This window comes from Rousettus aegyptiacus, unplaced genomic scaffold (genome assembly GCF_014176215.1).
Source record: "Rousettus aegyptiacus isolate mRouAeg1 unplaced genomic scaffold, mRouAeg1.p scaffold_m13_p_5, whole genome shotgun sequence".
NCBI lineage: Eukaryota > Metazoa > Chordata > Mammalia > Chiroptera > Pteropodidae > Rousettus > Rousettus aegyptiacus.
The window spans coordinates 41,114,175-41,128,779 of NW_023416308.1; the positions used below are offsets into that span (position 1 = coordinate 41,114,175).

At 50.5% G+C, this 14,605-nt stretch overlaps 1 protein-coding gene and 1 pseudogene across 2 annotated transcripts in view; both read left to right on the top strand.

Annotated features, from left to right (window-relative positions):
• DSCAML1 (DS cell adhesion molecule like 1) overlaps positions 1-14,605 on the top strand; it is a 325,010-nt gene that overhangs the window by 233,587 nt on the left and 76,818 nt on the right. For both annotated transcript variants that reach the window (XM_016134882.2, XM_036220304.1), the window contains 4 exons: positions 5,376-5,654; positions 9,710-9,985; positions 11,338-11,634; positions 13,290-13,562. In XM_016134882.2, the coding sequence (XP_015990368.2) occupies positions 5,376-5,654; positions 9,710-9,985; positions 11,338-11,634; positions 13,290-13,562 (1,125 nt within the window). The remainder of the gene's footprint in view (positions 1-5,375; positions 5,655-9,709; positions 9,986-11,337; positions 11,635-13,289; positions 13,563-14,605) is intronic.
• Positions 8,196-8,314, top strand: LOC118603618 (annotated as a pseudogene).

Here is a 14,605-nt window from a genome sequence, read left to right on the forward strand (position 1 = left end):
ATTGGATTAGGGAGGTTTTTTAAATTTCCTTATGTCTCTTAAGTATTTTTGAAGATTCTATTGTATCTGTTTATGAGTACATTTACATCTTTTGTTACAGTCCACCTCACAACATTTGAAAATAGGCAGAATATAATTTGCAAACAAAAATATTTTTTAATTAAATAAAGAATTCTTATTCTGGAGCGATTGGTCATAGCTTCTTAAGGAGGGTTGGAAGCTAACATTTATTGAATCCCACTGTGCGCCAGAAATTTCATTCATGTGTTTTCGGTTAAATACCTTAATAGAAAGTGTGTTGCTCTTTCTATTTCTACAGGTGAGAAAAACCAGATCTTAGGGAAGCCAAGCAACTTGCCCCAACTGTTTAATCAGTGGGAGGCATAGCCAGAATTCACACTGTCACCCCAGCTTCCAACCAGCTGCTGACCCCCCATGGAAGGGGCCAAGTGAACACCACACACATGTCCCAGTCATAGAGAAGAGCACACAGTGCTCCTCAAAGAATGCTTTCTGAAAAAGTGCTTTTCAAATTCTTTCAATAGCAATCCACAGACAGACGTTTTGTCATAACCTCTGCAATGCATGCTGGCATTTCCTACCGATATGCATTGCAATGCGCTCTGATATTTTCTACGCTACTCTATCCCATTTAAATTTATCTAAATGCTGGTTGCAACTTCACCAAATGGATTTTACAACTTCCTAACAGTTTGTGACCTACAATCTGAAATCTCTACTCTTGGAGAGTTGGGATTAGAGTGGCTTTTGGAAGGAGGATGAACTGATAGAACTCCTGGGTTTGGAGACTAGACCCATCGAATCATGCAACCTCTCTGGGTCTCTGGAAAAGAAGCCCTAGTAGGTGATTGTTCTGATTCTGCATGCCTCTGACATCGTATGGTTTGGTGAGGACTACCCTGACCAGCAGATGACTCTTCCCAGGACCCCCTCTCATTTGCCGAATTCATTTGTAAGCAAAACCAGGAGAGCAGGAGCCAGGAAGGCAAGGATCAGGGTCTCTAATTCCTCCTTGTGTCTCAGTGTGTGGCTCCGTGCCTGGCACATAGTAGGTGGTAAGAAAATATTTGTGGAATTAACCAGTGCCAAAGGAAACTGTGTTATCATTGGGGAAGAGATGAGGCTGCACTATTCAGTCCCATCTTTGTGGCTAGACTTTGGAATCTGGCACCCAATTCTCAAATGTGTCAGAGTGGTCCCATTCCAAATTATAGGGACTTATTTATATGGTGTTTTGCATTTCATTTGCCTGCTGCTCATACAATATGGGAAAGGCACAGAAAGCCCCACTCCTGTGGCCCTGCTCCTTTCTCCTGTACTAATATTTAGCCCCTTCATTCTATTAATCTCACCTCCACTTTAGCGAGGGATAGACTAGAGTCCCTCAAAAAAAAAGACACTCTTTAAACTGGAGGATATGCCACCCCTTCTCCTTCTGCTCTTTAGTGCCTACTAGCTGTGAGAAGAAGAGGTGGGCGAGCAGAGAATAAGAGGCTTCGTATATAAAGCCCAAATAGAGAAACATAGAAGGATAGGAAGGTGCCCAGACTGATAAAAGGGGAGAGGCACAGGCATAGAGAGAGAAAGACAGAGATGACAGAGTGAAAGGGGTCTAGAAGAAAAAGAAAAAAGCCGAAGGAAGGGAACAGACGGGAGCCAAGGGGAAGGGCCTGTTGAGTGACATGGGCCCTGATATGACGTGATGTGACAAGGTGATCTGCAAGCTGCTTGTCTCGGCAAAAATGCATCTGATACTGGAGCAAGGCAGTGCAGAGGGGAATTGGCAGGGTGGAGAATGCAGGTCAGGGGAGTTCAGGCCTCAGCCTCCAGCCCCACAGGCCCCTCCACTCCCAGAGTCGATGGTGGGGGTCAGTCCCAGGGAGCATGGGATTTGGCTGAGATGTTTCACTCTTTAGCGTCCAGAGGCCAATGAGCTCCTGGGGCTGGTGGCCAAAAGGTGTGGTTCCTCCCTGGCCAAAAGCTTTGGAACCCAGGGATGGGGAGAGGTAGCTGGGATGTCCTGGCAGAGGTACCTGGTGGCTGAGGGAGTCTGAGCCAGGCACACCTCCAAAGGATGACTGCCCCTTCCTCTCCCCAGGCCCAAAGGCAAGAGGAATGGGTGAGAATACACGTGGCAGTGGGCTGTGGGTGGCCATTGGATGAGGGCCACAGCCATATCCGAAGTTTCTTCAGTCCTCAGGATGTGTTCCATAAAGTAAGAGGGAGGGAAGGGGGAGGGAGATAGTGAATCAGGCCATACTTTCTGTCTCAGAGTCCCCACTCGGGAGCTGAGCAACCTGGCATAAACTAAACAATATCTCCGAACCTCAGCTTCCTTCTCCATAAAATGGGAGTGACAGAAAGTACACCTCATCGGGTTGTTTTGAGAATTAAATAGGGTACTGGATGTAAAAAGCTTATAGGAGTGCCTGACACAGGGAACGCTCAATAGAGAATGGCTGCTGCTTCTGTTGTTGTAGTTGCTATTGTTGTTCTGTTGTTTCTGCATTATTATTTCAACTACGTTTGCAAAGTGTTAGGGGTGAGGCAACTTTCATTTTTCTATATTTTCCAAGGTGGAGGAGGCAGTTTCAAGAATAGTCTGAGTCTCCTAAAATACAACCTGATAACAGGTATTCGTGCATCTAGGTACTTTTTTGAGTATACCAAGTGCTTTCAGGTGCATTAACTCTGTAGAATAGGCATTATCATCCACATGTATAAAGGAGGGAATCAGTGACCAGAGAGCCTGAGACCAGACCAGGGTTCCTGCATTCATGGAGTCCAGAGCCAGGTGCAGAAGCCGTGTCCAGGGGTGCCCTTTCCAGGCAGCACTGTTCAGCCAACTGAGGGAGGTCCCAGCAGCTGCCCAGCAGCACCCTGATCCCCCCCAGCCCAGCCCCAGGGCCCCTAGGGATTTCTCAAGGCTGGCCATCTGTCTCCCCAGCCCTGCACTGGCCCTGGCAGCGCCCGATCTCCCCCCGGGCTGTCGCGGTACACGCCGCAGCATTTTACTTCTGCTCCGGAGTAATGAAAGAGGTTTCTTTCCCTCAGAATTTAATTTCACGCCTGAGACTCGGTGATTAATTCCCTCCCCCAACCCACCGCCCCTTCCCCCACCACCCTGTCAGCCCCTCTCCTTGTAAATTCTGCGATGTGCCACGGAATTCGTGTGTTTTGCATCAATTAAGTGTCACATTGAGTAATTTTTCTCTTGCACCGGGTTTGTTTATTCCAGCCATTCCCACAGGGTTGTGGTGGGAAGAGGCCAAAGAAGCTGGCAGGGAGGAGGGAGGGCCCGAATAGTAATTGCCCGGCACATCTGCACAGTGATTTAATGTCAGTCAAACTCTGACATACATTGTGCCATTGCTACCTACAACAACCTTGTGAGATCTGGAGGCAACCTTATCACCTCCACCTCATGTGCAGATGAGGAAACTCAGGCTCTGAGAGATTATAAGACTCACTCAAGGTCACACAGTGAACTGAGACCCAGACAGACTTGCACCTGGGTCTTCTGAGTCCACCCGGGACTCATTCTGAAGAGCAGTGGGATGTGGGAAGGGAACTGAGTCTCCTGGAAAGTCTTTCTCCCAGAGAGGAGAATCCAAGAGAGATAAGCCAAGGACAGAGGGAATTTTCCATCAGATAAAGAAGATTCAGGGGATCCACGATCTCAAGATGATTCCATCTCATATTCCATTCACTGAACAAGAGTGGAGAGAGACTTGGTTTTTGATCTTGGCTTTGCAGTGTGATCCTAGGCAGGTTGCTGCACCTTTCTAGTCTCAGGGTCATCTGCATGTACCCTCCAAGGTCCCTAAGCCAGTTCTATATTCTATGAGCCTATGACGTTCTACAGTGTGGGAAAAGGAGACCACTGGCCCACCCCATACCCGAGTGCCCCTGTTCACCCGCCCTCAGATAGTAATGGCCCTGCTCTGTGCCAGGCACAAGAGATACGGCCATGGAGGAACACTCCCCCAAGACGCTCACAGTCCTCCGGGGAAGCAGATACAGGGCCTGGTGCTAACTGCTGTTGGCGATGGCCATGGGGGCGAGGTGGCGACAGTGATTGCTCCTAGCGAGGGGAAGGTGGTGGCTGGAGCCTCCCTTTCCACTGCATACTCTTCTATACTTTCTGAAGTTTTGCCATGTGTATATATTATACTTTTTAATTTCTTATTTAAAAAGAAAAGGTTTTCGGAAAATAAAATTAAAGAAAAAGTGAACTATGGGAGTCCAGCAAGAGTGGTCTAGGGGAGACATTTAGAGGGGTGACATTTAAGCTGGTTTGTGAAAGATGAATAGGAGTCGACCAAGCCGCGGGGGCTGACTGGGCATCCAGGGGGAGGACAGTGCGGCGACACACATGCCACAAGTGGAAACTGCTGAGACGAGTGGTACAGAGAGGCAGGCAGGGTACACAGGCTAGGCCGAGGGCCTGGTCGGGGCTAATCAGAGAAGGCCTTGAAGTTCAAAATAGGAAGTGTGGATTATGTCATGCAGGTAAGGGGGCCTATGGAGGTTTTGCAGCAGGGGAGTCCCCGGTGGGCAAGAAGCTCAGGGAGGCACCTTAGGGCAAGAACCAAACTGACATAGCAGCCCGAGTACCCCTCAGGCTCGGCGGCATGGCCATCGCACACAGAATCCTACATACACAGGGCCTTGGTCTTCTGAAGTTTAGGGCCATAGATCCTGCAGTCACTGGTTTCTCTTGGTCTGGGAATGCAAAATAGAGGAGAATTGTTGGGGGGAGTAGGGGGCATTGCAGAAGACTTAACTTCCGAATCCTCTGGGCTCTGACAGAAATGCACTGGCCTTCTCCCAGTCTGCCCAGATCGCAGCTGGGAAGAGACAGGACAGGGCAGGCAGATTGTTCCCCCATCCTTGAGGGGCACCCAAGGGCCAGGTTGAGGCCCAGACCAAGACTTACCAAGAATTACAAATCCAAGATGTCATGATTCTCATGTCACAGGAACTCACTGTTTCTTGGTCTGGGCCAGACTACAAGGACTGTTTGTGTGAAGGCAATCACGCGTAGTCTTGCCTTCTGCGCCTCATGCTCTCTTTCCCTTTTTCCGTTTGTTTGTTTGTCATTCTAGCCTTGACTGCCTGCATACCTTCTACTCCATCAGCCCCTGCTTCCCATCATGATTCTCAGGGCCTCTGTCTGGCCCAAGTAGGAGAGCTTGGGCCAGATCCTGGGCTCAGCACCATGAGCCCTCCCATGCTGGGTGTTCCTCACTCTGGGTACCAGGCTCCTGCTCTGGGTCTTTGCCTTCCCTCCCCAACCCCAAATTCACCTCACCCAGGGCTGCCCAGGACTGCTGACACTCTCTGTCTTCCAGACCCTGCTGAGTCAATCCCCACCATCCTTGATGGCTTCCACTCCCAGGAAGTATGGGCCGGCCACACCGTGGAACTTCCCTGTGCTGCCTCTGGCTACCCTATCCCTGCCATACGCTGGCTCAAGGATGGCCGGCCCCTCCCAGCTGACAGCCGCTGGACCAAGCGCATCACAGGGCTGACCATCAGTGATCTGCGGACTGAGGACAGCGGCACCTACATCTGTGAGGTCACCAACACCTTTGGCTCAGCAGAGGCCACAGGCACCCTCACGGTCATTGGTGAGCAGGAAAAGCCCCTCTTCCAGCCCCATCCTTGAGAATAACCTTTGAAAGCGCTGTAGTATGATAGAGAGGGGTTTGGGAACAGCTTCCCCTCCCTCTGGCCAGCCCCGGGGGATCATCCCCTGGTTGGAGAAAGCAGTTTTGTGTCCTGAGAAAAGCCCTGGGTTTGAAATCAAACCTGCCTTTGGTTCTGGCATCATCAGATAGTAACTGACTTTGGGCAAATCACATAACCGTGGTCATCACCTCCAGGCCCTTTTCTGTAAAATGGGATAATGATCCCAGCCTTCCTACTTCCCACAGGTCACAGGGTCAGATGAGACCATGGGGGTGACAGTGACATGCTCACGGGGCTCCTTGGTTTGTTAGAAAGAGGTGGCGTCTATACTGAAGGAAACAATGCTGATGTTAATCCATTAGAGAAGACATATGTATCTCCTCAGAGGCAACGTTCAGAATATTTTGTAATAATTGATAAGGGCCCTTATCAACCCAGCCTTTCCAGGATGTGCCAGCAGGTATTAATGCTGGTTGTTCCTGTTCCTCCCCATCTCAGAGTCCCAAGGGTCCGGGGAGGCCATGTGGAGAGCAGGAGGCCTTAGCAGCAAGTCTCTGCTGCTGCTGAGCCCCGGGTAAGGAGGGAAGCAAAGACAGAGGGGGAAGAATACTGGAGGAGGATCATGAAATCCAGGGGCACCTTTTGCCCCCACGCCACTCCTACCCCTTCCTCAGGTGACCAGGCCTCATTCCCCATCTGTAAAATAAAGAGGCCCTTCTAGCTCTGACGTCCAGAATCTGAGTCTGAGTTCCCTACTCTCTGGGGTGCAGGAAAGGTGTTGGCTGTAGTGGGTCTGGGGTTTAGAGACCTTTGGGGGATCTTACTCCCAGGGGGCAACAATAGCCTGAGTCCCCGAACATTGTACCTGATGGCTTCATGAGGGTCATTCAACCTGGGCAGTGGAAAGAGGCCATCCAAAGGTGATCCCACCACAACCCTGCAGAAGGGTTCCCTCTGCCACCTCACCACCCATCTCACCACCCGTCTCATGAGCAAAGAGCTACAGGTCTGTAGACCCTCAGGTGGACCAGAGAACCATAGCAGAGCCCCACCTGTCCTGGGCTGGCCTTTTGGGCCTGGTACCCTGTTGTCCTCAGCCCAGATGTGGGTCCAGTCTCCTCCCCACAGTCGAGGGGTCCTGACAGTTGGAGTGAGTTTATCTGCAGTGCCAGGAAGAGCACCAACCCCCCACCCAATGCAAATTTACTGTGAAGATGGAAGAGCAGAAAGAGACTCAAATAATGCACTGGGAGTGACAGTGCATGATACAGATGATTAGGTTAAAATGATGAAAGCTTTAGGTGGCTGGGGGTTTCCTCTAGTACAAACAAGGCCTAGACGGCAGGGCAGGCACATAGCAGGACCAAGGTTGGGACCCCACTTCTTGCACTAATCGCTGTCCAAAATTTTGGTCTGATATTACCTTCACCCCCTTCCCCACCCTTCTGCTACACACACACATACATACAAATGCACACACACTCTCGCACTTACACTTACACTTGCATACACATACATACACCATCTCAGGGAACAGCTCAGGAATACACCCCAATTTCCTTGGAAAATTATCAAACCTGACTCTGAGTAATTTGATGTTCATAGTCTATACAGGCAAGCAGGTACTTACACACACACATACACACACACACATATGTTGAAAGTTCACATGTATACTTCCCTATACATACATGCACATGTATATGATGCCCATATGCACACACGCACATTCTTCCATTATAACATGCTCACATCCTAGCATACACTCACAGATACACAATAAATAATTGCCTACGGCAATGTACAAACTCCACTGCCCCTGAACATCTAGGTACATCTGATTCTCCTCTGACCCTCAGCTCCTACCCTCTCCCACTATGGGCACAGCTATACAACCAGACTCAAAGGGAAGTGACATAGCTTTTTCTGTCTTCTGTCCTCTCTGAAAGCTCCTCTCTGCCAGGTTCATGGAGAGGAAAGCAATGTTTTTCATGCCCCACTTCCTAATTCTGCAACCAGGCCTCCCACCCATCATGCCACCAAGTCTGAGCAGGAACAGTGAAGGTCGAGAAACTGGCTGGCAGAGCCCTGGGAGCCCTAGCTAGTGACTGGGACAAGCAGGACGCCGCCTGCCTCATTGTTCATCGACATTTCCTGGACAGCAGACAGAGGCTCTGGGAGTGAGTAGGGAGAGCTGAGCATGAGCAGATTCATGTATGCTTTGACTGTATCCACCCAAATGGGCCTTCAGTCCCCTATCTCCTATAGGCTACTTCATTGGGGGTCCCAGACTCCTTCAGACCTCAGCCTCCTTTCTAGAATCCCAAGTCAATGGAGATCAGGGGAAAGAGGCTGACTTGGGGCTGGTAAAAAGGCAGCTGGTGAAACAATCAATAAACATGACTTAGGCAGTGGTAGGGATATAAAAATAAAGATAGCACCTTGTTCTCAAGTAGCTCACAGTCTAAAGGGAGAGACAGATTTATGGCCATGCCACCTAGAACAAGCCCGATCCTGTCTGATCTCAGAAGCTAAGCAGGGTCGGGCTTGGTTAGTACTTGGATGGGAGACCACCCAGGAAGACCAGGTGCTGTACGCATAAAAAATAAAAAATATGTAAGGGATTGTAAGCTAACAAGGTCCTTGCAATCTGTGAGGTCAACCAAGGGTTGCCTCACCTAAAAAATTATTAATTAATTAATTAAATAGAGAGGCAGGCACAAAGAGGTTATTAAAGATTGTGTGCTTAGCATGGTGTTAGTTATACACAAGGATCCCAGAAGAGGGATCCTTAACCCAGCCTGGGAGAGGAGTGATATCCAGGAAGGCTTCCTTGAAGAGATAACACCTGAGCTCAGTGTGGAGGATGAGTAGGGATTAGATCAAGGGAGCAAAGAGCACTCTAGGCTGAGGCCTTAGGGTAAGAAGTAGCCTAGGGTGCATAGGAACTATGAGCAGGCTGCTACTCTACAGACTGTGTGCCTGAGAGGAAGGGCTAGGTCCCCATGGCCTTGATGACCTGAGTTGTTGGGTGCCATGGAAGTTTTGAGCAGGACAGTGGTCAGTGTAGTATGGAAGACAGATGGAGGGACGCAGAGAAAAGGGTGGTAGGAAGGAGGGTACTAACTGGGTCTAGGCTAGAGCTATGGGCCTGCAGCAGGGCAGTGGCAGTAGGGGTGAAGAGCAGAGATTGAACAGACTCACAAGTATAGTGGACAGTTTGCTGACAGACAGAGGGGAAGGAGCTTGGGGGGCTGGGAGAATGGAGTGAAGGATTAAAGAAGTACGAATCAGTAGTTGATAGTTGGACACAAGGATGGGGACCACGGCACAGGGAATGCAGTTAGCATTAATATGTTGGCTAAGTGGAGGGCCAGGGGAGGGAAGGAGCAATTGGGAGGATCATTTTATGAACAATATAGATGTCTAACCCATATACTATATACTTGAAACTAATTTAAAATATATATATATTTTAAAAGCACCAATTAAAAAAAACATGGAGATTGACTGATACACATAAAGAAAATCGGACCAGCAGAGGCAGCAGTTGGTTATCTGTATAGGTACAGGAGACAAGTGGCTGGGCCAAGGGAACCTCCCTGGTGTCTGGGGTGGATGACAGAAAGACGATAAGCCAGGCAAGCTCCCGTCCAACTTAGGAGCTGGCTGAAGGGAGCACCACAGCCCCACCCAAGCAGAGGGGCACTCATCGAGAAAGCTCAGACCATCAGAACGAGAGGTACTGAGAGGTCTCCTGACCTGACCCTGGCATTTAACACATGAGTAAACTGAGGCCTAGAGAGGGGAATTCACTTGTGCCTGTCCCCCACCCCAGGATTCTGGAGACAGAAGTAGAGCCTCCTGATGCTTAGGGTCTTTTGTGCCCACAGCCTGCCCACAGCCTACCTCCAGCCATGCTCTACCCGCACTAAGCCCTTTTTCTCTTCTTTTTCTCCCCTGTTTTCCCTTTTGTCTCCCTGGCCCCACCCAGACCCCCTTCATGTGACCCTAACACCAAAGAAGCTGAAGACCGGCATTGGCAGCACGGTCATCCTTTCCTGTGCCCTGATGGGCTCCCCTGAGTTCACCATCCGCTGGTACCGCAACACTGAGCTGGTGCTGCCCGATGAGGCCATCTCCATCCGCGGGCTCAGCAACGAGACCCTGCTTATCACCTCAGCCCAGAAGAGCCACTCCGGGGCCTACCAGTGCTTCGCCACCCGCAAGGCCCAGACCGCCCAGGACTTTGCCGTCATTGTGCTTGAGGGTGAGCTGGGGCAGCCAGGATAGAGGGGAGGGTTCAGGACTCCCAAAACCTGCCCAAGAAGTGCTCTACCCCAGGAACCCTCCCTTACCTCCTGATAGGAGGCATTTATCCAGCACTTTCTACACACCAGGCAGATATCTGTATTATTCAATCCTCCCAAGGGCCCTAAGTGAAGACAGATTCTTTTAATGTTATCTTTTTTGCAGTTGAGGAAATTGAGGCTTCTGTCACTTGTCCAAGGTCAAGTGATGGCCAGGGATGTGCAAAATGAGGCTGGTGGGAGGGGCAGAGAGTAGAGCAGGAGGGACAGCCAGATATGAAGGGCACAGGGAAAGAGGCCAAGGAGGCGCCAAGGCAGTGACAAGGTGGGCAGTCCCAGGCTCTGCCAGGCACCAGGCTCTCCCTGGGTTTTAGTTAAGGGTCTCCCCAGAAATGCACCGTGGCTGGAGACTGGCTGAGTGTTGGATTAACATCAGCATGTTGCCATGAAAGGTAGGAAGGGTGTAGAGGACCTCTATTATATTTGCCTTGCTTTTTTTTTAATGTATATATTTTTTTAAGTACTTAACACCTATTATAATCCTTTATAACAATCTTGTGTAGAAGGATGGCCAAAGTCAACAATACGTCCCTCATGTTCCATGGAGGAAGCTGGGGCACCAGGGTTGATCGTCCTGTCCAAGGTTGCTTGGTAGCCAAAACTAAGACCCAGCCACAGATCCCCACCACCATTGACCTCTGGGCAGCTTGCAGTTTAAGCCTCAAACTTTAGGTTTTGTGCTTTAGGCTTGTTGCTATAGCACCACTACCACCACCACTTCCTGCTGGAATGAGAATTAGAATCAGATTCCATAGGTCCCACGTGGTCCGTTCCAGGTCTCACACACATTTAACCTCTGAGCCTCTCTATCTTTATTAATAAAGGGAGGAGAAAGATGTGGAAGAGGAAAAGTTGAGAGGAGTAATATTTACTAAGCACTTACAAAGTGCTGTGCTAAGCATCTTGAATGCATTAATTTATTTCATCCTCACAGCATCAGTATGAGGAATTTATACTCATTATCCCCATTATGGATCAGAGATGCAAGGACTCAGAAAGGTCAAGTAACTTGCCCAAACACGCAGACCTAAAGTGGTTGAGGGTGGATTCAAACCAAGGAGTCTCAATTCATATACAATAGTAATTGGCCCCTCACAAGGTTTTGCAGATAGTGCATGAATTGATGTACATGAAAGTTCTTTACATCATTATGGCCACTGCTTTCCCTCCTCTCTCTGCGGGGTGGGGTGGCCTATTGGGATGGTCACTCAGCGGCTCAGTGACTCTGAAGGGGGCTCTTCACTCCCTGCAGACGGCACGCCCCGCATCGTCTCCTCCTTCAGCGAGAAAGTGGTCAACCCCGGGGAGCAGTTCTCACTGATGTGTGCCGCCAAGGGTGCCCCACCCCCCACTGTCACCTGGGCCCTGGACGATGAACCCATCGTGCGGGATGGAAGTCACCGCACCAACCAGTACACCATGTCCGACGGCACCACCATCAGCCACATGAACGTCACGGGCCCCCAGATTCGCGACGGGGGCGTGTACCGGTGCACCGCGCGGAACTCGGTGGGCAGTGCTGAATATCAGGCGCGAATAAACGTAAGAGGTGCCTGTCTACATTTAAATATCAGAATAGGCTTTTGAGTTCCTTTGCCATCTCTGTGGTTACCATTATTCTTGTGGTGATTAGTATTTATTATTGTCATTTTGATTTTAGTAGAGGTCTCTCTCCTCTTTTTCCCTCTTTTCCTCCACAGTCCCATCATCCATTGGGTGTGTGTGTGTGTGTGTGTGTGTGTGTGTGTGTGTGTCTGGTACAGCTCACTAGTGGCCTTGGCATTCCCTCCCCATCCTCCTCCCCCTTCTCCTCTTCTTCAGTCTAGCTTTCACCCCTCCCCATTCCTCTCATCAAATCTCTCTGACCCCAGGTACACCAAGTACCCTGCTAGCACCCACCATCTTGACCAGGGCCTTTCAAGGACAAGGAAAGGGAAGGAGCAATGGGGTCAGGCTTGACCTCCGATAAGGATGTCCACCAAGCTGTGCTCCCACTGAGCATCCCCGGGATGCTCTAGGAGATGTAAGCAACAGGAGCCAGAGCATCATCTTCTCCTAATCCTCCGTCCTCCTCTTCTCCCCACCCCAAGGCTCAAGCTGTCAAGACTAGGAGGCTCAGGCTGAGTTGGGGTGCCCCAAGGCAGGCAGCTACATGGGAAGGAGCCCAAAGTGATCATCCCCATGTTTCAGTTCCCTAAGTTACTGTGGTGAAAATGGAGTCTCCTCTGAAGCTCTTTGCAGCCCTGTGGGGTCAGATTGGTCTTCATCTGACCCTACCAGTGACCCCTGATGCAAGGAAAGAGAGGAGAGGCACTGGTCCAGGGGTGTCTGGTGGTCGCCATGGAGCAAGGAAGGGGAGCAGAGGGTTCATGCTAAATTCACCTGTGCTGGGTGTACAACTCCACAGGAGAAATGTGCCCTCCCTCAGGCCCTCTCCTCTGAAATTGGAAGGGGACAGAGTTACAAGGTCCCAAGAGAATCCCTGGCCCAGCCTCTCATCTACTAAGTGGGGAACCTGAAGCCTGGAGTTTCTTGCACCCTCTCCAACACTGCCCTGTACAGTGGCCTGTGAGCCCCTTTACCACAATCTGTCTGGCTGACCCAACTGATGACACTCCCCCTCCCAGTCAGTGTGATCAGAGGCCCCCTCTTATAGCCTCTTCTCAGGAACCCACAAAACACATTTACCTGTTAAAATCATTAATTAGTCCAATGAAGACCTTCTTATTGTCCTTTAAATATTTAATGTACATAAGATCTTTTTTGGTACAAGAACATTATTAGCAAGTTGAATGAAAATAACAAAATCTCTACATTTCTTAATCTCCTCATAAATGAGGACTCACCCTCCCAAATTCCAGTCACTTCTTAGTGAGGCTTCAGTTTGCTCACATACCCTCTTCCCGTTAGGGGAATGGATTCTTGCCCCAGGCATGAATGGAACATGTCTGTTTGCAACTGTTTGAAGCTAGTAACAGAGAGTCCTGGAGAGGCCGCAGTTGCCCCCAGTTCCAGCCTCTGCCTTTAGCCTTGTAACAATCGTCTGCTTTTTTCCCACCACCACCACCACCACGGAATTTCAATCCCCTGACAGTTTCAGAGGGCCAAGCAACTAAGAGCAACACAGGGCAGGGCCTGGCTGTCCCTGGCTAACCACACTGCTCGCCCCTTCTTTCCTCCTCCTCCCTCCTGACTCCTGCCCAGGCCCCCCCAGCATCCGTGCAATGAGGAACATCACCGCTGTCGCCGGGCGGGACACCCTTATTAACTGCAGGGTCATCGGCTACCCCTACTACTCCATCAAGTGGTACAAGGACGCGCTGCTGCTGCCTGACAACCACCGCCAGGTGGTATTTGAGAACGGAACCCTCAAGCTGACTGATGTGCAGAAGGGCATGGATGAGGGGGAGTACCTGTGCAGTGTCCTCATCCAGCCCCAGCTCTCCATCAGCCAGAGTGTCCACGTGGCCGTCAAAGGTAGGCCTCCCAGAACAGTGCCTGCCTGGTTACCCGGGATTGCGGGTCTTCCTCCAGCCAGCTGCTCAGGCGGCAGCAGGCCATTCTGAGTGAGAGTGAGGCCAAGGAAGAGAGAGCCTCGGTGTGGTGTTTGAGAGAAAGGAGGCAGAGTGGGAGACCGTGGGGGACATAAGGAGGCCACAAGTGCCTCTACATCCAGGTTCACTCCATGAGCTGCACTGATCCCAGGGGCATGAGGGGCCAGTTACACACAAGGAGGAGCCAGGTCACCTTCTGGACAAGAGGCCTAGGATAGAGATGGCAGGCCATGTAGGTCCCCTGATGTCAGTATGGAGCCACCAAGAACTCAGCAGGGGCCCACCAGAGACAAACAAGAGGAGGTAAGGGGCAGGAGCCGGGAGAGCAGAAACAACAGGAGGCTGAGTGGATCGAGCATTTGCTGGGCACCCTGGCTCACTTCTGGGGTACAGATTGGCTGGCTCAGGCTGCTTTTACAGGACTGGCAAGAACCTTCCAACTGCTGATGCTGCTTGAGGCCTGGAAAGCACCTCCTGGTGCTTAAAAACCTCCTTCCTCCCAGACCCTTCATGCTTACCTGGATGAGGTCTGTGTTTTGTGCATGGGCACTGAGCATCTTGCCTGGTACATGGGAGCCATTCAGTAAATGTCTGTGGAATGAATGAATGAATGAATGAATGAATATAAATGAGTAAATAAAAGAATGTATGAGTAAATGATGGGTGTCCCTTTGGTTCAGGGGCTTTGCACGTGTGTGACACTCCCTCCAAAATACACTGTCTGGGCAGTGAGTGAGAGAAGGGTGGCCTGGTTACTCTGGGGGTTTGACTTGCCAGACCGGGCTGAGGAGAGGTAAGGGAAAGCCAAGCAGCTTCTGTCTAACTCAGAAGTTCACAGGCGAGGAAAGGTAGGTTGAAAGAAGGAACACTCCACCTCAGGAGTAAAGAAAGAGCTTTTGGGGCCACCTGAGAGGGAGTCAGAAAGAGAGACAGGATCCATGAGAACTGTGTGAGCCTTTGTTACCT